This window comes from Bombus affinis, chromosome 14, assembly GCF_024516045.1.
Source record: "Bombus affinis isolate iyBomAffi1 chromosome 14, iyBomAffi1.2, whole genome shotgun sequence".
Lineage (NCBI taxonomy): Eukaryota > Metazoa > Arthropoda > Insecta > Hymenoptera > Apidae > Bombus > Bombus affinis.
The window spans coordinates 1,014,541-1,041,700 of NC_066357.1; the positions used below are offsets into that span (position 1 = coordinate 1,014,541).

The 27,160-nt window shown below is 40.1% G+C and overlaps 3 protein-coding genes and 1 pseudogene across 8 annotated transcripts in view; 3 read left to right on the forward strand and 1 right to left on the reverse strand.

The window, feature by feature from the left end:
* The window catches only part of LOC126924262 (angiotensin-converting enzyme), a 56,523-nt gene that overhangs the window by 12,864 nt on the left and 16,499 nt on the right, over nucleotides 1–27,160 (reverse strand). For all 6 annotated transcript variants that reach the window (XR_007713471.1, XM_050738550.1, XM_050738551.1 and 3 more), the window contains exons 10-11: nucleotides 26,317–26,659; nucleotides 4,009–4,149 (exon numbers count right to left, since the gene is read on the reverse strand). Coding sequence is in view for 5 of the 6 variants with exons in the window: in XM_050738550.1 (XP_050594507.1) it covers nucleotides 4,009–4,149; nucleotides 26,317–26,659 (484 nt within the window). In the remaining variant the exon portion in view is untranslated. The remainder of the gene's footprint in view (nucleotides 1–4,008; nucleotides 4,150–26,316; nucleotides 26,660–27,160) is intronic.
* LOC126924277 (uncharacterized) lies at nucleotides 8,071–16,540 on the forward strand. Its single transcript, XM_050738577.1, has 3 exons — nucleotides 8,071–8,406; nucleotides 8,868–9,827; nucleotides 15,885–16,540. The coding sequence occupies exons 1-3, from the start codon at nucleotides 8,395–8,397 to the stop codon at nucleotides 16,269–16,271; spliced, it is 1,359 nt and encodes a 452-aa protein (XP_050594534.1). The 5' UTR covers nucleotides 8,071–8,394; the 3' UTR covers nucleotides 16,272–16,540.
* LOC126924212 (uncharacterized) lies at nucleotides 16,292–20,792 on the forward strand (annotated as a pseudogene).
* Nucleotides 23,279–25,269, forward strand: LOC126924271 (uncharacterized). The gene is made up of 2 exons (XM_050738566.1): nucleotides 23,279–23,419; nucleotides 23,666–25,269. The coding sequence occupies exons 1-2, from the start codon at nucleotides 23,408–23,410 to the stop codon at nucleotides 24,821–24,823; spliced, it is 1,170 nt and encodes a 389-aa protein (XP_050594523.1). The 5' UTR covers nucleotides 23,279–23,407; the 3' UTR covers nucleotides 24,824–25,269.

Genomic DNA, 27,160 nt, shown 5'->3' on the forward strand with positions numbered 1-27,160 from the left:
TGTCACAAGATGTGAGAAACCGATCGTTAGTATTGTCTCAAGTAACATAAGACGACACAAGTCGTATCTCTACTTCATCGCACTTAGACCACGTGCATATCTTTAACTTATGCATTTATATATATCAAATGATAACATTTTCCGAGAAGGTGAAAATAATTGTACCTTCGTACAAAGCTTCTTTATGTCGAATACTTTTCGAGTAAAAATTCCACATACAATCGAAACCTCTAGAACTTGAAAATTTTGATTCTTCCATTAAAGTTCGAGTTAGCGAGCTTCGTCTGTGTACAATATCCTCCCATAATTGCCGATTTTGTAATTTTTTTTGTACGGTTAAACGCTTAGAAACTGATGTATCGTGGGTTTCTTGTAAATCCTGAATAATTTATAATCAATGGACTCAGTCTATTTATGTGTTTTTTTGGCATGCCATCCATCACAATTTTCGCAATAGCTCAAGAAATTGGTTTGTTCCGTGTTTCAAGGTGTTTGAACGCATAATTGATCAGCGATTACAAACTAGAAAAAGAAGAGCGTATCTCGTTATTATCTCCTTTCCATCTTTTTCTATTATTAATTATTACATCATGTAATTTTTATCAATTTTTATAATCGAACATTCGTGTATCTGGATAATGAAAGTGAGCAATTTATAAAAGATGGAATTGATCAGTTTAATGGAAGCAGAAGATATCATTCGTTATTAGCGAAGCGACAGAATCAAATAATTTAAACGTGCAAACATGTTATTTCAATTTTATACGTGTTTCATGCAGATATTTTGCGATATAAAAAGAGAAGAACAACGTTCCTATAGGTCAAACTAAATATCAAAATGTTTTATTTGATTACGCTGACGATAGCTTCGAAGGAGGAAGCAGTTGATTTGCTGAAATAAAATTTCACAAATTCTCAAGTTCCTCCAATCCAAGGTTGATTGATTCAGATTGTTGAATCAGAATTTTCATTCTGTGACAAAGCATCGCGAGAAATGTCACAAACGAGCATATATTAAGCCAAGGTCTAGCAGATCGTCCAGATACCAATTCTGCCATTTTTTCTGAAATTTTTATTTCTCTAATTTAGATTCTCTGACGTCTTTTTACGATCATCTTAAAATCATAAGGAAACTTGATTAGTTTCAAGAAGCAAAAACTCGAAGATAGAATTTTTGAGAGATTCGATGATTCCAGTTTACAGCTTATTAGGTGCCTGTTAATTTTTCTTGCATTAGAACGACGTTTTATTTGCAATCTTTTTTTACAATCAATTTATTATATTTACTGGCGTTTTTGTAACGTATCTGTTACGTTTTACTATATTTCTATACGTTCTTTTCTACGTGTCTGCGTCATCCTCCTCTGTCACAAAAGAAACGATAGAACTTTCTTGTTTATGTAATACTTAACGTTTCTCGATTATGTGGAATTCACGCAACTCTTACATGTTATTTCGTCGTTTGCCTTTTAATCAAGTAAATAAACTAGTCATTCAACTTAGTCGACATTTTATTCAGGGTTAATGCGTCGTTCAGAGCTTATGGCACAAAGAGTTCGAGCATTTCTGTACAAGCGTAATCTTGCTGCAATGCACGAGAAATTGGAGAACTAACTAATGTTACAGTGGACTACTTGATTTTTCGATTCTGATATAAGTTTTTCGCAATCGTTCGTCACGTAACCGATCGATGACACGGTTTTGTAAAAGTATAGCGTGTACTTTCGATCGTCCCATAAGACACTGTTCTATCCGCTTATCAACGCTATTAACGTTAGCCTCGGCTAAATATAATATGTATTCATCAAGCAAGGACCTGTTACAAAAGGAACACCAGATATCTCTTTCCTGTACAATCTAACACGCGTGTTTCGTTATCGTTAAATAATCTCAGGGAATGGAAATATTTTGTAATATTTATTAAATATATATGTCATGAATGAAAGACTGCAGTTATTTCGACTAACACGTCTGAACTATTTTAAAGCGAAATCGCAGAAGGAACAGGCCAGTCGAGTATCCATGCGAATATGTAAGTAGGAAACGTTAGCCTTGAATTTTAATCAGGTCAAAAAATCAGAACCCTTACGACAAAAAATTTGTCGGATGTCCCAAACCAATCCTCGTGTTCGCCGTCTGGCTTAATAGACAAAATTGGAATTCCTGATTTCATAGTCCGTTGACATTTATGAAAAATTATGGAAATCAAATTAGTTTCGGATGTCGATAACCAGCACGTTTTATTTAAAAGCGAGGAACACGTTCTTTACGCTTGTGGTACCTTGGAATATGTTAATCGCAGAATCTTACACAGAGTCCCATCTTTTTATCGATTTTATTTTATTCTTATTCATCGTTCGAGAGATTCCTTCCTTTCGCGATCTTTCGTTAGAAATATCCAAGAAGGTGAACTAGGTGGTTCCAATTTTTTTAAATATTCCTCTTACTTTTTCGAGAAGCGTGAATTTTAAACCGAACTTGTTATTAAATCGGCGTATAAATATACGAAAGTGCCCTCTTTCGAAATTCTGTCGAGAGAAAAATCCATGTTCTTACAGCTGTAAAATACAAAAATCTATGTTCTATCAGGTGGAACAAAGATCAAACACGTTTCAAGTTACTACCGGGTTAGAGAAATATGTAATTTTGTATTGGACGACGGAGGATGTTGAGGAACGCAGACGATGTCTTTGTATCATCACGAGATAGATGGTAATGCGTAAAAGTCTTAGACCACCTACGCTGATTTTATGCTAGGTCACGAATATTGAAACACCTACTCGTTGCATGCTTGTTGGAAAGAAATAATAATATAATTAAAATATTGCATTACTTCGAATCGTATTTGTATGTGCAAAAGTTAAAAGATGAAAACTTTGTATAAAGGAGAAGATTTCCATTTCCGTAATGGAACGATATATAGAATGAATTTTAAAAACGAAAGATAACGATACTTGTTAAAAAAAGATGAATATAGAAAAGAATCAGAAACTTCGCATATCGTAGTCTAATAACACGAAGTAACATGTACAACAACATTTCTAAAAGTAGAACATTTCTATGATAAATGATCGACAATTTTTGCACGATGTTGCGAATGTAGTGAAAACTACTTGCTATATATCTTCTCCATTCTCGAGCATTCCTTCAATAAAATGATCCAGCGATGATGGCCAGGGCATATGGCAGATGAAAAGGGAAAGTATGCTGTGTTTCGTAAAGCGGAACTTTTTCTATCGGTTAGTTAATCGTTATACTTCGACCTTATGGACTTTCTATGAACGAGGTAGTGTTAAAACTAACACGATTAGTCGGATCCTCACGAAATCGTTCAAACATCTTCTGTGCTATGTTCCTTTGTCAATCTTGTTAGTCCGAGTTACGTTACGCGTTCATGTTTTATGACGGTTTAACGCGGCCTTTGGCTGTCAAAGTGGCGCTCCTGCACTTCGTTTCGCTCTTTTTCTTTCCCACCTGCTTTCTTTTTTTCTGTCTTTTCCGCGCGGCCGTCCAATCAGACGTAAAACTGTTTCGCTAACGTTACTCGCGAGCAGGTACAAGAAGAAACGGACAGCGGTTACGTTCAATCTATTTATCATGTCGTTGAGAAAGTCGTTCGCTTTGTTGAGAATATTTCTGGCAAACGGAGACGTTAAGTTCGCCTTTTACAACAGGCTATCGTTGCTTTTTTCTCGTTACCTAATACTCGCGCAACTGGTGCCGAATGTCTCAATATTGAATTTTGGTTCAACCCTTTATGGACTTGCGGTGCTTTGTAGTACCACCTGCACTAATATACTTCCTGCACTAATATACTACCAAACGTGCTTACAGGTAGATTACAACTTACAAGTACTATTCGACGACATGCGCTAACCGCTATACTACTTGGTTTTACTTAAAAAAAATCGTCGTTTCGCTTAAAACGATTCAAGTAATTAATATTAATATTATATTCGACGTTCTTGTCTCATAAACTCATGGTTAATATTCCATCAAAATACTCACTCCAAGATCCTGCCAGCTTCCGGGCTTCTGTAGAAATCGCATCTGTGCAGAGGTCTCCTGGGATCGTCTACGTTCCTCTGTCCAGCCGCTTCGCACAATGCTCGATAGAGTTGAAACTGAAGGACCCCTGCCACAAAGTTTCTGCGAAACATAGGAGAAAATGAACTTAACGTACGTGGTGCAATCTCCTTGTGACAAATTTCATATTTAAATGCGCATCAGCGTATCGACACCGATCGACCGAGAAAAATTTCTCAGAGAACTTTCGCCAATAACAAATCCACGGTACGGCGGAGACGAATCAAAAATTATCAAATAGATATTCAGAAGTAAGAATTGAGAGGTGATCGTGAGCCGATTAATTGACGAAGCGTTTAACGACCTCAACTGTGGCGACTTTTTGCGAACCACGAAGAAACCGTGACGTCTCCTTCAAGGTCAATGTCAACAAGGTCGATTTGCCGCTTAGGATTCCTTTCAACGATTCCGCGGAAGGTCGTGCTTGTTCTTTCTCGGATAGATCTTTTCTCGGAGAAGTAACGCGATGAAAGTGAAAAAGAAGGAAGATGGAAAGAACACAGAGGGAGAGAGAGAAAAAGAAAGAGACACGTTTCACAGAGACTCTTCATCGACGACGACCTTTACGTAATAAACGCGGGGACTATCCTTCGCGGATCGTTGTTACGCTCTTGTTCGTCTACTTTCCATCGAAAAGAGGCTGCCTCGTGGCCTCTCGGAGGAAATTATTACGACTGCGATCGCGAAAGTAAGGAATGTCGCCAGGCCGATTCTCGATTGGAGCGTCGATAGTTTCATAACGATCCGTAATTACGCTGTGGTTGTTTTATGACCGAGATTTTTGGTTTCACTTTCGCGCGACGAATTCTTACTTTCGTCAGTGCGCACGTTAAATGCTTTTTTTCGTCGATAACCTACTTGCTTTTTTTCGTAGAAACGAGCTTTTGTAGAAATGAGTTGAAAGCGAGCCCGTCGCAAGTTAAACTGCTCAAAACCTGTACGCTTTTTGTTTTTATACAAGCACATAGTTAACGTTGAAATTTTCAAAGAACATTTCATAAGAAAATGTATTTCTCACCGATGTAATCACGCGACATATTGTAACGTTTTAAATCACTGTCCGCCTCCGTTCGTCTCTCGTGATTATACATGCGAGCGGCAGTACCAATCTGAATAATCAGGTAACAAGGATAACAGGGAGTCGATGGCAAAGGATGATGCTAATCTTGAATTCTACAAGGTATAGCGAGCGAGATATCGATTTTTCAGCGAATCACGAATGTTAGGCCATATCTTCGAAGTCCAAGGTTTCTCCGAAAGTTTCTTTCGCCTAAATTTTATCCTTGATCGTCGTTTTGTTAGTGAAAGAGAAAAAAAAAAAAAAAAGGAAAGAAACCCAAGGTGGCTATTACGATTGATATCATCGAACGTAACTAAGAGAGGTGAAATTGGACGGGATAAAAAAGTCTGTCGGACGGTTACGCAGCAGCGAGAATACGCGTATTCTGGCGAATTTTTATCCGTTAATCTTTGAGCTTCTGCCCACGTGCTTGGTTCAAGATAGAAATCGACGATAGGCCGTAAAGATCGAAGCTCCATCTCGAGGCGAGGAAAACGACGGTAATTGAATTCAAGGAGAAGCCTTCGTTGTGAGTGGCAGGGCTAGTGATTTACAAGCGACAGTTTGTTTCCATCATTTTAGTCAAATCGATCCAAAGACCGGCAGAAACGTCGATCTCCGATATTTCCATCTAACGTTAGATAATAATTCGAATGCTGTCAAATGGATTCGACTTTCAAATCCTGTTCCTCGTAGATTCCTCTTAAGATTTTATTTTTCTAGCGGTCGAACGGCGAAATGAAGTCTCGCCTTAACTCATATTCTTATTAATAAAACACCTCGATTTAACGCGCGTGATTTATTATAAATAAAGCCAATTCTCGATCGTTTATATACTGCCCACATTTCGACCATCAATTTCCCTTCGATCGAATGTAAATCGTGCGCACGGTAATCGCGAGAATCTCGCCATGTACAGTCGTTACGTAACGATCCAACGATCTCGCGAGTGGTCAGCATCGATTGTATATTATACATTCCTAACGACCATCGTGCGAGTAGGCGTTGTGTGTGTGTGTGTATGTTACAAAATATTTGGTGAGAAGAGAATTTGCAAATTTTAATAGCAATGCGAGACATTTTATAAGATATAACACGTGTATATTCGTAGTTTAAAGATTAAAACGTTTCAAGGATTCGATTTCTTGTCTTCGTGTCCGATCTTACGTAGAAATGTATTCCTATCGATCAATCGTATGTATATAAAATTGCGAATACTATGGAGAGTTAATTATCTCATGAAATATCGTATCAAGTACCTTACAGTGTATCAAGGTATATAGCTTTTAACTGAGAAATCCTACGTAGAACTTTTATTTTTTCAAGACGTACACGTTCGGTACGCAACTAAACGTTTGCATGGAAATTGTCGGTAAATTTCAGCTATCCGAACATCGCTCATCGGCTCCTATTATCACAATTAATAAGAGCTGTACGGGGCATATGAATTAAAGGAGGAAACAAAATTGAAACATCGTTAATTACGAGAATAAAAGTAAAAAATGAATCGCGTTATTTCTTACTTTCTTCTTCTTCTATAGAAAAAATGCTAGAAGCGGTTTCAGATTTTTAATCGGTAGCGGCAATAAACGGAACCGGGGACAAACTAGGAAAAGAGAGGGAAATCGTGACGTAGGACCGCGTGTCTCATGAAAGAGAGCAATGGTTGCACCCACGAGATTGGCGGCGGATAAATCCTTACGGGTGAGCACCTACGGCTTGGTGCACACGTAACCGTCGAGGTTACCGTCGAGAGAGGAAGGACGAAAACGGAACGGTAAAACAGGGAGAAAGGGAAGAGGAGTTGGAACGTGTTGCACCGATTCGATTATCGTCTACCAGCGACGATCATGTCCGGTTGGAAAAAAGAGGATAATATTCGTCGAATTGGGCCAGTTGCGCAAATTTCATGTACCGCAATAGTATCGAGTTCTATGTAGAGACTTAAGAAATAGTATTGAAACGTCGATCGAAATAGAAAGAACCCTTTGTGTTCGATACTTCGTCGATTAATTGCGTTCTATGGAGATTACAAATGAGGTTGAGGTTTAGAATAAGAGAAGAAATATATAGGAGATGCGACTATTAAAGAGAGATATTTTCGACGCGTCAACAGGTTGGTATGCGAATTACGCACAGTCGGAAGTTGGGGCGAAACTACGGAGAAAGGAACGAGTGCGGATGCAACGTGACAGAGAGATTTTTGTATACGAGACATTTAACACGTTACGTCAGATGCACGAGTATTACGTTCCAAAATTTTCCCCTTATGTTTCTCTTTCGAATATAAATGTCGCTAATGAAGCAATTAGGATTTCACAGGCGAGACGAAACGTATAAATCGGGAACTAATTTTCTTTCTTTGTGCAAAATATTATTGCGACTAAAATATTGTTACGAGACAAGGTTGAACGGAGGAAGAATTTAGCGCAAGAATTTCGATTCATCGAGGATACCAGGACGATCCAATGGAGACAGAATAGAAATAATATGAATAAAGTAATGAAGATATTACTACCTTTGAAAACTACAACATAGAATTGTAGGTGAAGGATCAATTCTGTTAATACAAATATGTATTCCCATGATCGAGAATCGTATTAAAAACGAAAGTAGAAAAAATTAACTTTTTGTTCTAAAGCAGCACGATGTCAGGATCGATATCAGAAATCCACCGATCTACTTCTGTTCAAACTCACCAAGAATAAAGTAATTACGATATCGGAGAAATTCAGCTGTCACGTAATTCACATATAATAGATCGGTCTTAAAGCGCTTAAACAGCAGCCTGTCCTAACCTGTCCAACCAACAATTCAAACTCACCGGGAATTCCGCGAAACTCCATCTTCGAAAAAAAATCTAATAATAAATGTCACAGCTACATCAGGTATCTAGCACTGGAAACGACTCATACGCATATCGGGGTACCGATGTCAGGTATCCGCATAATAGTGGAATCCACGGTGGTCAACAGTGGGGATGCCCCGGACGACGAAGAAAACGAAACTGTTGCCTAAGGAGAGGGACGTTTCGGAGTGGCGTGGGGAGGTGACTCGTGTGTCTCCCAAAGGGGAGTGGTAGCCGATCGTGGTCGTTCTACGCGAACAAAGAGGTGTAACGAGGGGGGTACGGTGTGTTGGGCCCGGGTGGCGAAGGCGAAAGTATGCCGTGTATATAAGGCGACGAACCAACGGCAATCAGCATCCAGTTCACTTCTGGACGCACCTGGAATATCTCGAGAGCAAAAATGAGAATCCTGGTACGTGAGTGACACGACGAAGGGGAACGATTGTCGGCCCCTGTCCGAGAAACCGGCGACCGGAACAACGGGGTCGAGTAGTGACCAGAAAGATACGTTTACGCGTTCACGTCGCGCAGTGAATGATTTCTATCTCGAGCTGGTTCTGTAGTTTCCGTATCGGGACGTTGCTTTCCAGCAAATTGATTGTAACTTATTTGTACTTCCAAGAACCGTAACGTCGATTCGTAGATTCGCGCACAGTGATCTCGTTGCAATAGAATCCGATCCAGCTTCTGGGGATTCCCTAAAAATCCTAGTAATCGCGACTCAGCCGGTGTCTTTTGATCTAGAAACTCGAAATCGTTCGTACGATCCGTTTACAACCGGTCTCTCGAATCACTTTCGTTTTCATAGCCGGTCTAGTCGACTATGTGATCCGGCCTTCGACCAAATACTAACGTTCCGATGTGGTTTTCTAGGTTTACACGACAGCGATCGCCCTGTTGGTTTCGTCCACGTGGGCCGAGGAGAAGACGTCCGAGAAAGCAGAAGCTTCGGTGGAAGACAATTCTACGAAAAAACAAGAGAAACGCGGTCTGTTGGGTCTCGGTTACGGTTACAGCTACGACGGTGGTTATGACATCGGATCTGGTGGACACAGTGGTCTGGAATTAAGCGGCAGCGGCTATGGCGGTGGCTATGGTGGCTACGATGGTGGACATGAACACATCAAGACCGTGACTGTTGTTAAGAACGTAGCTGTTCCATATCCCGTGGAGAAACACGTGCCTTACCCCGTGGAGAAACCCTACCCAGTCCCTGTGAAGGTTCCAGTACCGCAACCGTACCCGGTGGAAAAGCCTTATCCAGTCAAGGTCCTCGTCAAGGTTCCAGTACACGTACCCCAACCGTACCCCGTGGAAAAGAAGGTTCCATATCCGGTTCACGTACCCGTCGATCGCCCATACCCCGTCAAAGTTTTGGTTCCACAGCCTTACCCCGTGGAGAAACACGTACCATATCCGGTAAAGGTACCAGTGCCACAACCGTATCCAGTTGAGAAACCAGTCCCAGTGCCGGTCAAAGTTCCAGTCCATGTACCAGCCCCTTATCCAGTGGAAAAATTGGTTCCGGTGAAGGTTCCTGTTGATCGTCCGATCCACGTGCCAGTACTCAAACCCTACCCCGTGCACGTCGACAGGCCAGTACCCTATCCAGTGGAAAAACCAGTGCCAGTCGCAGTCAAAGTACCAGTCGACAGACCGTATCCAGTCCCGGTGGAGAAGCCAGTCGCTGTCCCGGTAAAGGTACCGGTACCACAGCCCTATCCGGTCGAGAAGCCAGTACCTTACCCCGTGGATCGGCCGGTGCCGGTGGAAGTTAAGGTTCCAGTAGACAGACCGTATCCAGTTCACATCGAAAAACCGGTGCCCTACCCGGTCGAGAAACCTGTTCCGTACCCAGTTAAAGTACCAGTAGCAGTTTCGGTACATGACATTGGTTACAGCAGCGAGTGGGCGGGTGGCCACGGTTATCATTAACTTCGTTCCAGTCGCGTTTGTTCCGGCTTGATTACCATTCGAGCGATCTTTCGGATGGTAATCACGTGCCGGCGACATCGAGCAATCGACGAGCAGCTTTAGGAAAATAGAGGAGAGAAAAGAAGAAATGAAATTGACGAGAGTCGGAAGGGAACGGTACTCGATGGCACGCGTCTATTCACGTATTTCTTCATGTACCTGGATCGCGACAGGGGTGAGCCGCGAGTCTAACGAACACATCGCGCCGCTCCAGAGACCGGTTCCTCCGAGGTCGATCGTAACAAACCCCGCAAACATGGCGACACGAGTCATGGATACGAAGAAATCGAGAGATTCATAGTTGGAGCCCGTCTTTGGCGATCTTCGACCAACAGCTCGCTTATCTCACCTTCTTTTTTTTTTCTACCGAAATAGCAGAATACATGTATTTTTGTACGAATTATAAATATTAATAACCTAAATAATATCGAACGGTGTATTGTTTCACGCTCGATACGACCTTCCCTCGGATTCCTTCGACCGACGCGACGTCACGACTAGTTTAACAATTTCCACTTTCGTTTTCCGCGTGCTCGATTCACCGACGTCTCTCGCCGTTCCTATTCATTAACTATTCTACAACGATATTTATCATCGACTATCTCAAAAACAATTTCACGTTCTCTGTCGATCGATAGTCCTCGAAACGTCGATATTATTACAAGGCTGTGGGAGAATCCGTGTCACGATCGGATGCTCGCTTTCCACGTGCTTCGATCGAAGGGACAGAGTTTGCGAATTCGCGAGTTTCACTTTCTATTTGAAACTTTCTTCCAATAGTCCCACCGACCATGCGTGCAGGTGCACGGAAGATTCGCGTGCTCTATCGACGACACGCTAAACTGGATGGCAGAGCCACGACCCACTTCTCTCGCTGCCAACACGGGCCTGCCAAATCGATGCTCTTGATCGCCCCTTACCATCAACGTGTCCTCGTAATTTGCACCGATATACAGCTCGTTGTTCTTTGACCCATATCCACTTTCCACGGAATTACCAGAATACTCGGGAAAAGATTCGTGAAAAGGCGATCTTATCGATTTTCGCCTTTCTTTCGTCTTATATCGAACGTATTATTTTTCCCTCTTTTTATTAGCAATTCCCAGTGGCTCTGAATTTTCGAGCGAGCCTGACAATTTCTGCGCGTATGTCAGTCTTGAACAATACCGCCAAAGGGAAAGCGATTATCGACAAGGCGTACAAGTTCGATGGAAGCACCGGAAACTTTAGCAACGATTCAACAGTAACCTTTAATTATCTTCGTTGCGCGTTCGTTAAGCAACCCCGATGGGTTCTTCGGCTATATACGATTTCAATGTACGCGTGCCTTGTGCGAACTCCTCGAAAAAGCAGCAGCATTATTTTAATTAAAGAAACTCGCGCACGTGGCTCTCTGTTCGTTGGAATCGTTAATTGATGTCGCGTCGTTAGCTCGGGCCTGAAGTAGCCGAGTATGCCGACGGATCACGCCCACGACTTATTTCATTCTCCCACGTTGACGTTTGCAATTCAGTAGCAAGCAGAAAAATAAATAAGCAAGAGAGAAAATTTAAACGAACAAACCGAAAGTGGAAATGAACAAAAAAAAAAAAAAACGTAAAAAAACGTATCGAGAATATAAATAAAGAAATATTTTCTCCTTGCAAGGTCACGGTAAACGAAAGTCGAATTTCCATGTTCAATTTTTTCGTGTAACGATATTCATGATATACAATGAGTTTGACTTTTGCGCTTCGACCCACTTCGACCGTGCCCAAGCAGTCACTTGACTCACGAATCACACGCTTCGTGCTCGTCCATCGAACAAGCCGGCAACTCTTATGCAATCGAACCGCACGCGACTTCCACCGAGGCTGAAAGTGAGAGAGGCCTCCCCTTCGTACGAAAGATAGTCATGGGAGAGAAACTCGCCGCTTCGTGTCCGACCGGAACAGTCCTAATCTCCTTTCGCGACTTTTGACAGGGCAAAGAGCGTTTCTACTTGCATCTAGGTCTTTGTACCTTGGTTCCTGTGGTGTTCTCTTTCATTTCTTTTTTTAATTAGTGAAATTTTGGACAACTGGCATGTGCGTAACTTTTTCATTTTATTCGTTCCTTTATTTTATTATCATAAGTATATATCGATATAAATTTATACGTTAATTTTTCCTGATATTTCTAATTAGTGATTTCTTATTACGAACTAAATTTTCATTCCTGCAACGCTACTTGCGCATAGCTCGGTAGTTTCTTCAACTTTTACTCGTAGCGAGCGTCGGTAAAGAAGCCGTACGAATTTTACAATGATCGGTATATTCACTTTTGCGTGTTGGGAATTTGAGTAGTTAAAGAAAAAAGTTAAATTCGAGACTGAATCGCTAAATGAAAATAATATCCTGTTTTAAGTTCGCAGAGACAATCGAATCGTTATATAAGAAAATTAAAATTAAGCAACTGTGGGAAACAATATCGACTGCAGTTACAACACTTCATTCGAAATGATACTACCAGCGACACTACCGAATATTCGATAAATCGTATAATGACTAGATTTCAATTCGAGATAAATGGCGCTGTGACCGGAAATTTAAATTGAAATCTTTCTAAATCGCTGATCGTAATAGAACTTTAAAAGAGTGGAACGCCCGATAAATCGTCTTTAGCGCGGCACACAATTGCTATAAATAATAGTTCGTTAGTATACACCGTGTACGCATCAAAAGCGAAGACGGCCAATTATGCTAATGACGCGCTCTATGTAACGAAGCTGGATTCTTTTAATTAATCAAGATGGTTTTTCTCCATCAAGAGGTCTCGTTTGTAATCGGTCGCGTGACTCCGCCTCGTTATTCAATGGCTTATCCATTAAATAATCGTAATTAATACAATAAGGCCGATTTTACATATCGTTAGAGGGACTTCAATTTAATTATAGACATCGTAATGATTTCAATAATTAATCAATTACAAGATACCCAAATTCGTAAATGCGCTGCATGAATGGAGTTTTCTCATGCTTAATAATTTTGATGGTAATGACCATATCATTAAGGATAAAAAGAAAGTTATTTGCATATTGACTCCAGAATTTAGTTCTAGTAGTGTGCACTTTAAAAATTCAGATATCTGAAAGTGAAATTTTTATTTCTTAATTTCGAACGATTTCTTAATGACTTCTTCTTACAATTTTAACCTGTAATGCTCACGAGAGTATTCGAATATTTTGGCCTTTTTCACGAATATGTTATGCGTGTACGCAAAGAAGTGACGTAACGATGCAAAAATACGAATAAAAATTTCCTGAACACTAAAAAGTAATATAAAAATAAACAATTACGAAACGAATGCGTTCGAAACATTTTGATAACGATTTGCAGATTTCTCGAAATATTTTAAAACACAGTTCCTCCATAATGCCCATATATGTATGTCTAAAAATTCTTTGAAACGTGTTTCGTGTCTGTATGAAAGAAGAAAACTATACTCTCTGCTGAGCGATACCAGTTGTCAGTAACAACGTGCATGGAAAAAATTTGCATGGTGTATTAAGCATGACAGAAACGCTACCAAAAAGCAGAAAAGGATCAGAATTCATTCACGGTCCCGTGATCATCGCGTGTCCGCCGAGAAATTTCCATAAAACGGTCTCAGTTAACGCGATTCCATATTTTCTCCGCGGCCAATGTTCCCCTTTTTCGATTACGTGTATCTTTTCGAAGAACTGTCCACCATTTGCTCGATTATGGCCACAACCGCGGCACAGTTTCCATCGACATAGTCCATGACCGTGAATGTCTTGCACGGTTTGTCGCTTACATCTTTCCGGTTGGTATCCGGAAGGCCATAAATGTTAGAACTTGATTCGCTTAATTTCTCTGCTTACATATGTGGATCTGACATTTGTTAGCAGTCAGTATCTTCTATTAGCGTTACAGAATAATAGGATATTTGGAAAATTTTAGCACCACGTGTAAAACAAATTTCAATCTGTTTAGATTATTCGAGATAAAGTCGTGTATATGTAATCTCTGCAATTTTATTATTTCTATTATTTAGAATTATTGTTTCTTGAAATTACGATCTCAGTTTCAATTTTCCACCCTTTATTATCTTTAACTCGATATCTTCTGTTAGAAACGAAGAACCTGAAAAAATATGCTAAATTTATTAAGCACCGGTTTTGACTAGAAATCCCAAGCATATCACTCGAAGACTGCGAAAGTCAGGCGATCTTTCGCTTTCGTTCCGTGCGTGACTCGTATCGAGATCGGTTGCGGCCAGCATTCTCGATGGAATGCATTTCAAGGTCGTCGCAACAGGGAAAAACGTTGTCGCAAAAGGCGTGAAAACACCGACTGAACTTGACTGAAACTCGTTCACCAACATTCAGTGTCGCTCCATTTCTAGATGTTTGATTCTGTTCATTCTATTTGAACAAGAGTTAGGTTCTTCGAATCGATAGCGCCTGACCGGGACGTTATCTGGACGAGTTTCACTCTCGACAAAAGACGCGAAAGCGAAGGCGCGTCCCCTCTTGGTGAATCCATCAACTTGTGCACACGCTCTGGATGGAGGAACGACTATATAAAAGATAGTAAATCGACAGAACTGATTTACTTCTGTCCAGTTTGGAACGTGCATCGCAAATTCTTAAAAATCCAGTAGAACCACGTAATTTACCTAGTAATTGTCTAGTTTGTAATTTTCTAGCTAGAATTTTCAATCCTACAGACACCAGGATCTTAATCTATACGATGAATTACATGGTACGTTCTGAAACAAGAGAGGAACGAGAAGAATGTCCAAATTTGCATCCAAGTGTCTGAATATCGTGTGATCATGTTAAAAAGTGAATTTCGAGAATGCTATAAATTTTGTAAAAAATTCATCTGTTCCACTTGTAGAGAAATACGGCAATCTTGTTGATATTCGCCGTGGCAACATCGTCTGGTCATCGTATTAATCGGAAACAAGTTTCGATTTCTGACAAATGTTATCAAACTATGAGGATACGGCCACGGGAGTACTTTAAACAAGAACGAAACTTTCCTGTTGCTGAAGAGAAAACGAGCGGTGCTTTGGAGAGGACAGATCGGAGACCAAGATCTACAAAGTCGGTAGAAGAAACGTGTACGTAAATTTATCGGTTATAATATCTTCTTATAGTAAGCGCTTTGTAAGAAGTCCATTTTCATTAAAATAAAAACCTATAGCCGTGAGACTGCAAATTTTTCTTTTCCTCGTCTAGTATTTTTGCACAACACATTTTTTTTATATAATATACCGATCGTTATACTATTTATATTTACATCAACGGTACATAAATTAAACGAAATCGTTACAGACGATTCCTACAATGAACCCTTGGAAGACCAGCAAGCAGAAGCGCAAAATCTCGAAGAAGTGGTAGTCAACAGCAACGATCTCTACATCCCAGAATCCAACGATATACCAGCCGGAGTACCCCGAGAGGGTCAAGTTCTAGGCCGTCACGTGCACGAGGACGTGCACAAGATGGTAACCGTGATAAAAAAAGTTGCAGTGCCCTATCCAGTCGAAAAAACGATACGATATCCCATCGTCAAGAACATACCGTACCCCATCAAAGTACCTGTACCACAACCTTACCCAGTCGTAAAGAAAATACCATACCCGGTAGAAGTCTTCGTCAAAGTTCCACTGAAGATACCTAAACCGGTACCAGTGATCAAAGAAGTACCTTATCCGGTCCAAATACCAGTCAATCGTCCGGTACCTTTCAAGGTTTATATACCTGACCCCTTTCCAGTAGAGAAGAAAGTTCAGTATGAAGTTAAGGTACCAATACCCGAACCAATTCCTATCGAACGAAAAATTCCAGTAGCAATAAAAGTACCGGTACACGTGCCTCAACCGTATCCTATCGAAAAAGTGGTGCATTATCCTGTAAAAATCGAGGTGGAACAACCGATACCGATACCGGTATCTAAACCATATCCTGTGCTAGTTTCCAAGCCTGTCCCTTATCCTGTTGATAAACCAGTACCTGTACCTGTGACAGTTAAGGTACCAAGACCTGTACCTGTAACTGTTGATAAACCTATCCCTGTCAAAGTGAAGATTCCGGTACCAGCACCATATCCTGTGGAAAAGGAGGTACCTTATACCGTGGAAAAACCGGTGCCTGTGCTGGTGAAGGTACCAATCCATAGACCTATACCTGTCCACGTGACGAAACCTGTGCCTTACTCTGTTGAGAAGCCTGTTCCCTATGCTGTTAAAGTACCCGTTTCTGTACCAGTAGAAGAGGAAAAGGATGTGGACGAGGTTAAATATCACGATTGAAAGCGATGAACGTGAATAGCATGGTGAACGTTAGAGTAATTTTGTTTTGTTAGGGCGTCTCCTAGTGCGAAATTTGGAGTCAATGGTAATTGTTGAGTAGCTCTCTCCGTTTCTTTTTGTGTGTACAAATACCGTAAGTGGAATCGAAGAGTTATTTAGAGCTATTTAGAGTTACTAGAGTTATTTAGAACTTAGATTGTGGATTTTTACTCATTTGTAGGAAATGTAAACGTATATTATATGTAAAAATATATAAAATATCTAAAGTATAGGCTCTTAAAGTGAGAGAAGGAGGGTCAGAAGGAAATTAATTTCTGTTTAGGTTCTCTATCTTCAATTTGTGGCCACAAGGATATGAAATTGTACAAATATTTGCAGTTTAACCAGTATTAACCAATTTCAAAGGAATTTCAGGAGAATTGGTTTTATTAAAAAGAATTCAAAGGTAGCGAATTTCAAAATTTCTATATCATTGATTATTAAACTTGAACTGCAACCTACATTCCCTGGAATCCATTTTCTGGTTCTGCATTTGCGTATCGACAGAATAGTTTCTGCCGTAGTACATGCGCATTGATGCCATTAGTAATTATTGCTCTTTAAATAATTTCTATTTATGTAAAAGCAATATCGATATTACGATTCTTAGTTAATTTATTTCTATAAGTTTCCAATAAGATAACGTTCGAATATAAATTTGCAAACATATAAGGGCCGAAAACAACATTGGAATAATTTAGATAAAAGATACGATATATTTTTTACATAAATGCAACGAAATCCAAGATATCGATTTCCTTCCGGTCACGTTTGCCTTCGTTCCGATTAACTGCATTGATGTTCCTTGTTGATTCGTATGGAACTTCCACGACATAACTTCCGACCATGATCGAGACTTTCCTCGTAACTAATAGTAACGTTAGTAATACTCGACAGAAAATTACACAATTCTAACATGATTAAAATAAACGTAATAGTCGACCAAAGAATAATCGTAATCTCTTCTATTTACTCGAAAAATATTTCTCAAATTTCATTCCCAGAATGAAGCTTCGAAATTATGTGATTTTTATTTAAGAAAATCTAATATCGCTATACGTTCCGTAACATGATAATTGTAATCGTAATACGCTCATCTCAATTTCAGTAATTCAATTCGGGAACAACAGAATCAAGTTTCGTGACTTTCGTCGAAACTTTCTACGTTTCCTGTTTAGCTATGAATCTGTTTGATTGGAAAATTTTTCAACGTAAGACACGCAAAGTTGCGAACCAGAGAATATATTTAATCTGATTGTCGAGCCAGAGGAAGAAAGCGGCGCGATTTAAAATGGCAAGACTGCCACGAAGAACTTTTATACCGGTTTTCGTTTCACTTGTTCCAGACACGAGAAACTCAATGGCTCGTGTGATCGATGAAGATCTACGGTAAGAAAGAAACCTAAGGATGCGAGAAGGCTGACTGAGCGTACAAATGCAATATTACGAAAGGGACGACTAGTAACAAAAGATAGATTACTATAGTTGCAATTTTTGTTTGTAGCGAGTTCCGTGATAGAAATTCTGGAACGTTCGCTCCAGAGAATAGAAAAACGTGGCTTCGTAGTAGTTCAGGGTTCGCGTAGTTTTACGATTGCTTATAGAAAGTGGTCATTCGCTTTCATCCGACGAACGCAAATAGCGTTGCCTTCCTAGCGAGCTTTTCATCAGATTAATGAACTAGAACCTTTGCGTTGGTGCATCATAAATAGATTTTCATGGTTTTTGAAGTTGTGTAAATTTGTTATTTTCCTTCCACTTTTAATTTTTTTTAGTTTAGGATACGATTAGGTGACGGAAAGTTTAAATCGTTTTAGATAACGTCATTGAATAATTTAGTGACATGGGAAATAACTTATTTCTGATACGTTACACAAAGAAATATATCGAATGATTGGAAGATTCCTGGTATTTTTTAAACCGATCAAATGTCCAATTTTTAACGATTTATAGCTGCTGCAATGAATTATAAAGAAATATATGTTTTATACACGCGTATATATTGAAAAATCATATCATATATGTAAAAGAAAATTTTCATCCTTAACACGATATGCAATGATACATCGACAAAGATGAAAATATTTATTAGAAAAATCTTAGAAAATTGATGCAGCAGATTTATATGTTATGTTCTGAAAATATTAATATTTTCTAGTGCTAGTTCGAATTCTAGTTGACATCACAAACTTTACGTTTAATTATACAATTAAAAATTAAAAGATAGAAATTTCACGCTTATTCGATTACAATTTAAGTATCTGTGAGTAATTAAAAAGGTATTCAAGCGATTGATTATAGAAAATTCTTCCCTTCGATCGTAATTGCTTCCGTGAAAATAATATCCGGCAAAAATGTTCTAAAATTATTTCTCTGGAAATAAAACAGTTTTACGAGTCGAATAATAAATGCCTGTACGTTTCCGCTGGACCATTCCCATGAAAAACAATGACCGTTTAACAGTGGATAATTGTCACAAGCTGGATATCGCGAAGTCTATAAAGATTTAGCTGGTTGAACAGGCGAAAGTTGTCCACCGTGTATAAATAATACTGGAGCAGCATTCGTTTGGATTCAGTGCACCTTGATCTATCGCCGCGGCTAGGAAAAATCATGGGACGACTGGTTGGTATTTCGAATCTTCAACCTTTGAGTTTCTTTAAGTAGATTCTTCCTTTTCCTCCTTTCGCGAATATTTTAACGGATCAAAGGTGAACTATATCATTTTATTTCTCTTTTGAAATTTTAATCGACATTTCAATTGCAAGTAGTACTAGAAAATACTAAATTCCAATTATTTTGATACTTTTTTTCATGGAAATCGATGTATACATCGAATCTTCTACTCATCTTGTATAAAACAATGATACACCCTCATTCGATAACATTTTCCAAAAATACGTTTTAAAAATGTTTAAAAAATGTTTTACTCTCTTCCTTAATTCATCAAAATTCAACGCTTTCAACTAATATTTATGAAATTTTCACACAGCAGCAAAGCATTATCGCATTATTATGCTTCTCTATCATCCTAACTTGTTCTGCCACCCGAAAAGAGGACCTCGAAAGGGCAGCGGAGCTCGCTGTAGAAAAGGCCGCGGAAAGGGCAGCCGAAAGAGCAGTGGAAAAAGCGTTGGAAGGCGGAAATGTCACTACTGAATCAAAGAAAATTCGGGAATCTTACTCCAACACGCGAAAAGTTCCTTATCGCGAGGATTTCACTCACGAGAGTCATTTCTCGTCTTTAGAAGATGAAGGAGAACCAGAGGACGACACGGAGGACTGGGGGTACTCCAGAAGATTCAGATCAAGGTCGTTTAAAGAATGGCCAAGTAGAATCAGAAACGAAGGTTGGAAAAGATTTCCAAGGAGCGATTTGTCTCTGCAACAGGTTTCAGCTTGGGAAAGGCCAAAAGTGTTAACAGTTGAGAAGAAGATTCCAGTACCTGTGACTGTAAAGAAAAAAGTACCATATTCTGTGTATAAACATATACCCTACGAGGTGAAGATGCCGGTACCACACCCTTACACAGTTGAGAAAAAAGTACCATACCCTGTCAAAGTGTTCGTAAATGTACCTGTCGAGGTACCAGAGCCGTACACAGTGGAGAAAAAGGTACCATACGGAGTGAAGGTGGATCGGCCGGTACCGTACAAAGTGGAAATTCCAGTTCCCCAGCCGTACACCGTCGAGAAGAAGATACCGATGGAGGTGAAGGTGCCGGTACCACAGCCGTACACCGTCGATAAGACAGTGCCCTACGAGGTCAAAGTACCGGTTAAGGTACCACAACCCTATGAAGTGGAGAAGAGGGTACCAGTACCAGTCAAGGTCGTCGTAAATCGACCTTATCCAGTCCCAATACCAAAACCGTACCCTGTGGAGGTCGCTAAACCGTATCCAGTACCTGTGGCCAAACCGTACCCTGTTGAGGTTAAGGTACCAGTCGATACACCTTTCCCTGTACCTGTGGAAAGACCGGTACTGATACCGATAAAGGTACCAGTGCCAAAACCGTATACTGTGGAGAAACCAATTAAAGTGGAGGTAAAGAAACCTTATCCAGTAGCAATCAAAGTACCGGTGGACAGACCGTATGAAGTGTATGTGACAAAGCCGGTACCAGTACCAGTAGAGAAGCCATTCCCTTATTGGGTTCAAGAGCCAGTACCAGTGAATCTTGATTGGGACCAAGGTGGTTCTCATGGATGGAAGGACCGAGGAGATTCGAGGGAAGATGAGAAGAGTATAGAAGCTAATGATGTACGTAAAAAGAGAAATATTCGATCGAGACAGTAGAAGATCGAGTTGTGGATCGGGTGCATTGAATTTGTGATGAGTGATAAGTTAGGGATGACAAGGATCGTATAAGGATTATTATATATTGTTTAAAACAAGTAGAGGATCCTTTTTCGTGTCACTTTGATTTTCCTATTTTTTAAGGTAACGTTTTACCCTGTATAAAGATTATCCTTTTTGATAATCACTGAAATTGAATCACTTTTTGAGGAAATATTTAATTTATAAATCAAATTTTACTAACACTACGTGAAGAATTCAAGTAAGTGTATACCATGCAAAGAAAAATGTACATATTTTAATGCTGTTTAATTCAGTAAAACTGTTCATAGTAACGATCTTCTAGTTGTTTCGTGTAATGTAAAATGTATATTTTGACTGATTTCCAGCATCGTTGATTCTCCAAAAGCAAAGATGTTCAGGATTCTTATTTTTAGGAATAATTCTCATTTATAAGTTGATTTTCTGTTTAATGTAAATAAATATGCTTCTAATACTATACACTCTGGAAACCTTGTTTTCTTATCGGTCTTCGCATGTTTCTTTTCCATTAGATTTATTTCTCGCGAATAATTAAACGCATGACTGCAATTACGTGAGTTTCTCACGGAAAACTCGTTAACGCTTCAATCGATATGCATATTTCTCGAACTGTTCTGTTCCCCAAGAGTAGATTCTTTTTAGGGAAGTACTCGAAAAATTTCAATTACAAAGGATTAAAAATCATTCTTTTCTAAATTCACATTTTTATGTATTAAATTAAAGTTTAAATCAATCTTCTGAACTTGTAAAATTACTATCTAAACTGCTACGTCGCGAAAAGTAATGATTATCATGAAGAAATTACCTAATGATCAAGTAATATAAGATCGTGTTTAACTCTTCTCTTAAATGTAGTAATTTAACTTCCGGCTGTAGTAAAATATTCCTAGACGTCAATAACGATGTATAATTCATATATCTTTAATTGATGATGGTAATTTAGAAACTCACGATACTTTCACGCATCAAAAATCAGCAAATGTTTCATCTAATCTATCAATGATATCACCGTATTTATTCCTTGGCATTTATTACTTCTCCCTCATGCTATTTTACTTTTAAGACCGCATAATTACTATGTAAACTGGCGATTAAAAAGCAACGGCGCGTATAGTTTTCCATCTAACTATTCCAATCATTACCTTCCCAGTTTTAGGATTAACAGTCTAGCATATAGCAAATACAAAATGTGTAGTTTGACTTCCTCCATTTCGTAACCGTACAGCGTATACATTTTCAATTTACGTTTACCAAATGACCAACGAATTATGGGTGAGAACGTATAATATTATATTATAACATATGAAATGTTCGGTAGTATACGTTACGGAAACGAATAGAATTCGGTAAGACTCTCTTGTCTTACTCTCTCCAAGGGTAACGTGATTATCGTTTATCGACGCGATCGCGTTGCAGCGAGCTCAGGATCTACACGATCGATCTCTCGAGTCGGACGTAGCTTTATCCGCTACCGACACGAACTGTAGGTATATCTGTGGATCCCACCCGTCATACGTTCCGTATGTTCGGTGCTCCCTCCACCACCGCTTTTCATTTTTTTGTTAATTCTCCCACCGCGAGCCTTCTTCCTTCCTCACGCTCTCTTCGTTCGACGAAAGAGGATTTCGCCGCAGACCAGAGGATCTACAGGTGATGGAAATGTCGCGCGTCCTCTTACGGGAACCGGAAACAGAGGGGGCAATCGCCTTGGCGAGAAACTTTGAAGTATGACAGAGAGAAGGAGAAGGAGAGGAGCATTGGACTAAATATGAATTCGCCAATCCACTGGCGTAAAATAACAAGATCTTTCAGAATAGGCGAAATTTTAGAAGATTGTCAACAATAAGTGGCGTTGTATATCTTCCAAAACACGATTTACATCCTAAAGCTCCAATTTTGATAATCTCTCGTTGCCAATCATGAAATCCTCAAATATCTAATTTCTAGATTTAACTGTGAAATTCTCAGGTACCAGCATTCGGGTCAAAACTAACGATAAGTACTTGACAATCGTTGAAAATTTTCGTAAAAAGAGAAGCTGAATCACTTGCTGCGGGTTCGTCTTAATGGAAGTCAATCGATGATGAGAACCAAGAAAAACAAGGAAATCTAACAGAACCGTTAGGCAAGCTGCATTTAGGATTCTGATCAGTCTACCGTGAACATCCTCTTTGTACGATAAAATTCAGCAAATACGTCAGTTAGTTATCGTGTTTCTCCCTAATGGGTCTTCGATTGCCTCTATAATCTTCACCATATTTGCACCACTGATTTCACGTATTTTCCTACTGTTGGTTCTCTGTTATAGTCTGTGTAAGATGCAAGTATAGTTGCAATCTACGCTAAACTCGGTATCGTTTCGATGTAATCGATCGATTTAGAGATAGAGGCGCGAATCGAGGTAGGAGGGGAACTTGATAAACACTCGTACGTCTTCCGCGCAGTGAGCGTTTCCTTTCACCCTGGAAGAGAATCCGTGGTAGTAGCTACGCCAGTGCAACGGGTTATGGAAGCAAAGTTGCGGCCGGTTGAGATTTGAAAAAATGCTATAACGTCGCGCGCTTCGTACAAGCGGCCGGTCGCTCGCTCGCGCGCCACACGCGTGTGTTTCACTTTTCCGCGAACGTAGCGCGAACAGGGGGGCTCGCGATCGATCCATGGTCGGGGGAAAGCGGACTATAAAGTCGGTGGCATCTTGGGGGGAAGTATCCAGTAAAGTCTGGACTTCGCCCAGATATCGGAGTGCCTGTAAGACATGAAATTTTTGGTGAGTACCGACAATCAACTATCCTCGAGAACCAGAGAATCAACGTTGAACAGAATTATAAGATAGAGTCCTTTAAAAGCGAAGAACGTCGAATAAAATACTTGAATAGAATTCTTTAAAGGCGGAAATTTTGAAATTTTTTAATTCTTCTAGACTATACTATTTATACGATATGATAAAGTTTCGAACTGTTTCGAACACAAAATTTATGGAAAAGATAGGATAGGAGTAACTATTTTATTTCAGATTCCTACGATATTGTTTGGCCTACTGGCCACAGCGGTGTGCGAGAAGGAAACCACGAAGAACGTGGCAGCTCAAGAATCTAACGTAGAAAAGAAGCAAGAGAAACGAGGACTCAGTCATCTCGAGGGAGGCATCGAAGGCGGTGACTACGGCGGAGGACATGAGATCGCTCTGTCGGGAGGCCATGGCGGTGGATACGAAGGAGGTGACTATGGTGGTGGCTACGGCGGTGGTTCTGGTGGAGGCTATGGTGGTGGCTACGACGAAGGTGGCAAAGTAAAGGAAGTCACGATCGTAAAGAGCGTGAAGGTACCCTATCCGGTCGAAAAGAAGGTTCACTATCCAGTAGAGAAAGAAATACCATACCCAGTCAAGGTCCCCGTGCCGCAACCGTACCCAGTGGAAAAGAAGATTCCGGTACCAGTAAAGGTTCTGGTTAAAGTACCGGTCCATATTCCACAACCCTATCCCGTGGAGAAGAAGATACCGTATCCTGTCCAAATACCCGTGGAAAGGCCAGTACCGTACAAAGTTTACGTGCCACAACCGTATCCAGTGGAGAAGAATGTACCTTACCCTGTGAAGGTACCTGTACCACAGCCGTACCCCATCGAGAAGCCTGTACCATACCCCGTGAAAGTCGTGGAACACGTTCCCCAACCATTCCCTGTCGACAAACCTGTACCATACCCTGTGAATGTGCCTATTGACCGACCTTATCCCGTTCACATCCCGAAACCGTACCCAGTTCCGGTTGAGAAGCCGGTACCAGTGCCCGTCGAGAAGGCTGTACCTTATCCAGTCAAGGTACCCGTAGAGAGACCAGTCGGAGTTCCCGTAGAAAAGCCGGTACCTGTCGAAGTTAAGGTACCCATACCAGCACCATACCCAGTGGAGAAACATGTACCGGTCCCTGTTGAAAAGCCTGTACCCTACGCGGTTAAAGTACCAGTCGAACGACCAGTAGCAGTTCAAGTTACGAAGCCAGTACCAGTGCCTGTCGCCAAACCTGTGCCCTATCCAGTTAAGGTACCTGTACCTGTATCGGTGCACAGCCACGGAGGAGGTTATGAGTCTGGAGGTTACCAATCTGGAGGTTACGAATCCGGAGGTTATGAATCTGGTGGTGGCTACGAGTCTAGTTATGGAGGGCATTAGAAAAATTAAGATCGAAAGGTCGGCATTAACATCTGGTAATATCGGCTCGACCGCCCAAATTGTCGCGTCGCCTTGATTTCCCCTTTTTGGAAATTCCCTAGAATTCATTTTCGACGCGACGAGGGTATATTTATTTTAATTATTTCTCAAAAAATCATTTCACTGGGTTGAAGAACGATTTATAGAAAGAATGAGTTGAGAAGTGGACGCTAGTTTTTGGGAAAAAGCATTCTTCAACCAGTGATTCATTCTATTTAGATCCTAGTGTTTTGATATCCTTTGATACCTGAGTACCTAAGAATACACATATTGTACATGTACGATGTATTGTATAAAGATTCACGCGGCGTCCGTCAGCAGAGTGACTGATTTGAGCTCAGCTTGTCGGACGCCCATATACCATGTCTTTCGCTTCTTTCTAATAAAACCAAAGAACAAAAATCGAATTTCTTTCTATTGGTTGCTTCGTCTCCTAACCAAACTTCCAAAATACCATGAAAGTTAAACAAATTTTATAAGAATCCGTTTCAAAATTTCTCAAACATTCGCCAAAAACTAATTCTGAATTGAATCAAGACCGTTGATTACATTTTTATTCAGCGGTTTCGTAACTGCCTTTTCCTTCTTAAGGAGAGCGTCCAACTCGGAAAATGCGATAGCATCGCCGAATCGACTTTCGCGATGCGCGGTAACGCAACGTTACGTCCGTAACAAATGGTTCCTGGAAAAGTTGGAAAGTAACCGGTCGGTGGGCAAGAACGATTGCTCGCGAATGCGTTAACACGGAAGCGATCTGATGATTAACGCAACAAAAAACTGGCCAACAATTAAGCTGGCCGTGGTCGAAGTAAGAGAAACTTTCATCGAACATGCATACGTAACGATGCCGATAGAAGAGCCGAAAAGTTTCAATAACTGTTTAAACAAAACCACGTGCTTCTTTGCAGAGGATCGTTAATACGGAGAAAGCCTCTTTCTCCCAATGTATCGATGATACTACGAGACGAAACGCAGTTGGCAACGAATTAAGAATGATCAGAAGTGAAATCGCACCTTATGGTTTTCATAAAAGGAGAAATCTAATTGGTGTCGATGTACTTGCGCGTTTCGTTGATAAAATATTATTACGTTTAAGATATTTGACTCTTATTGTAATATGAGGTATGAATCATGGAGTTCGGTGATTACGCTTATTGGGAGCCACTCGAAGACATCACTGATATCCTGATAACCTGTATCGATTGTAATCGATATATATATGTATATTTCGTTGATCCCAAATAAAATTTAATAAAATTCCACGATATTCGTATCTCTCTCTAACAATAGAAAATCAGATAATGAAGTTCAAAATTGATACTTCTAATGAAGAAACTAAAAGGAATTGATATTATATTATCTGATACCTTGTCAATACACGCTGTGCGTTGTCGCTTTAAACTTGGCGGGTCTCAAGTAACTCGATCTTAGAAACTCAAAAATTAAGAACTTACCGAATATAAGGGATGTTCGCAGGAATGTGATATTTGGCGCCAGGATCGAAGTCATCCTCGGTTCTCAAAACAGGCGGCTTGATTCCAGCGTATTGTTCCATCAATCGATGCCAATGACAATTGTAGTCTTCCCTAGTGATGTAACCACGGAAGATGTCCCACCGCCATCTCTCCATCGCAATGCTAAATGGCAATATCACCAATTTGTCCATCGCCAAAGAGAACAGGTAATTAATATCCGCTGTAGGTTCATCGATAAACTTGGTACCCAAACCAAGGGTTTGTAGATGACGAGGAGTGGCGACACTGAGGGCAACGGCTTCACCTACTGTTTCGTGGAATCCTGTATAAACAAGCACGTTTTGCTTCTAGCGATAACCATGAGGGAAAGCGACAGGTGCATTAGACAGACAAATTGTCAACCAGTAAGTATCCTCCAGTCTCTTTTACTCCTCAACGATGAACGACGAGAGATTGTTCTTATTGAATCGTAACTTTCTTACAGCTCAATAACAATTTTATCCCGTGAGCAGGATTTTATCTGGCTTTCCAGTCGATCATTAGTAATTTTCTCATTAAACTACAGAGATAGGATTATTTGAGTCATCTAAGCTTCAAATTACAACTGAAAGTATTAACATTGAACAAATTTATTTCCTTTTTATCAGTACAAGTTATCATATCCTCATAGAAAATGATGGTTATCGAGCTGTCAATGTAAGTATACGATACGTTTTACTATTCATCACGCTGCTACTAACGAGTCAAATAATCTATTCTCAAATGTAGATCGATTAAGAATGTTTCATAATCGAGTTTGGTAAATTACAAAATTACTGAAAAA

What these genes read in the sequence shown, in the direction of transcription:
- LOC126924277 (XM_050738577.1), top strand. An exon ending in AAAAACCGGTGCCCTACCCG is followed by an intron (nt 9,828 to 15,884) that starts GTCGAGAAACCT and finishes GTAAAAATCGAG; the next exon opens with GTGGAACAACCGATACCGAT.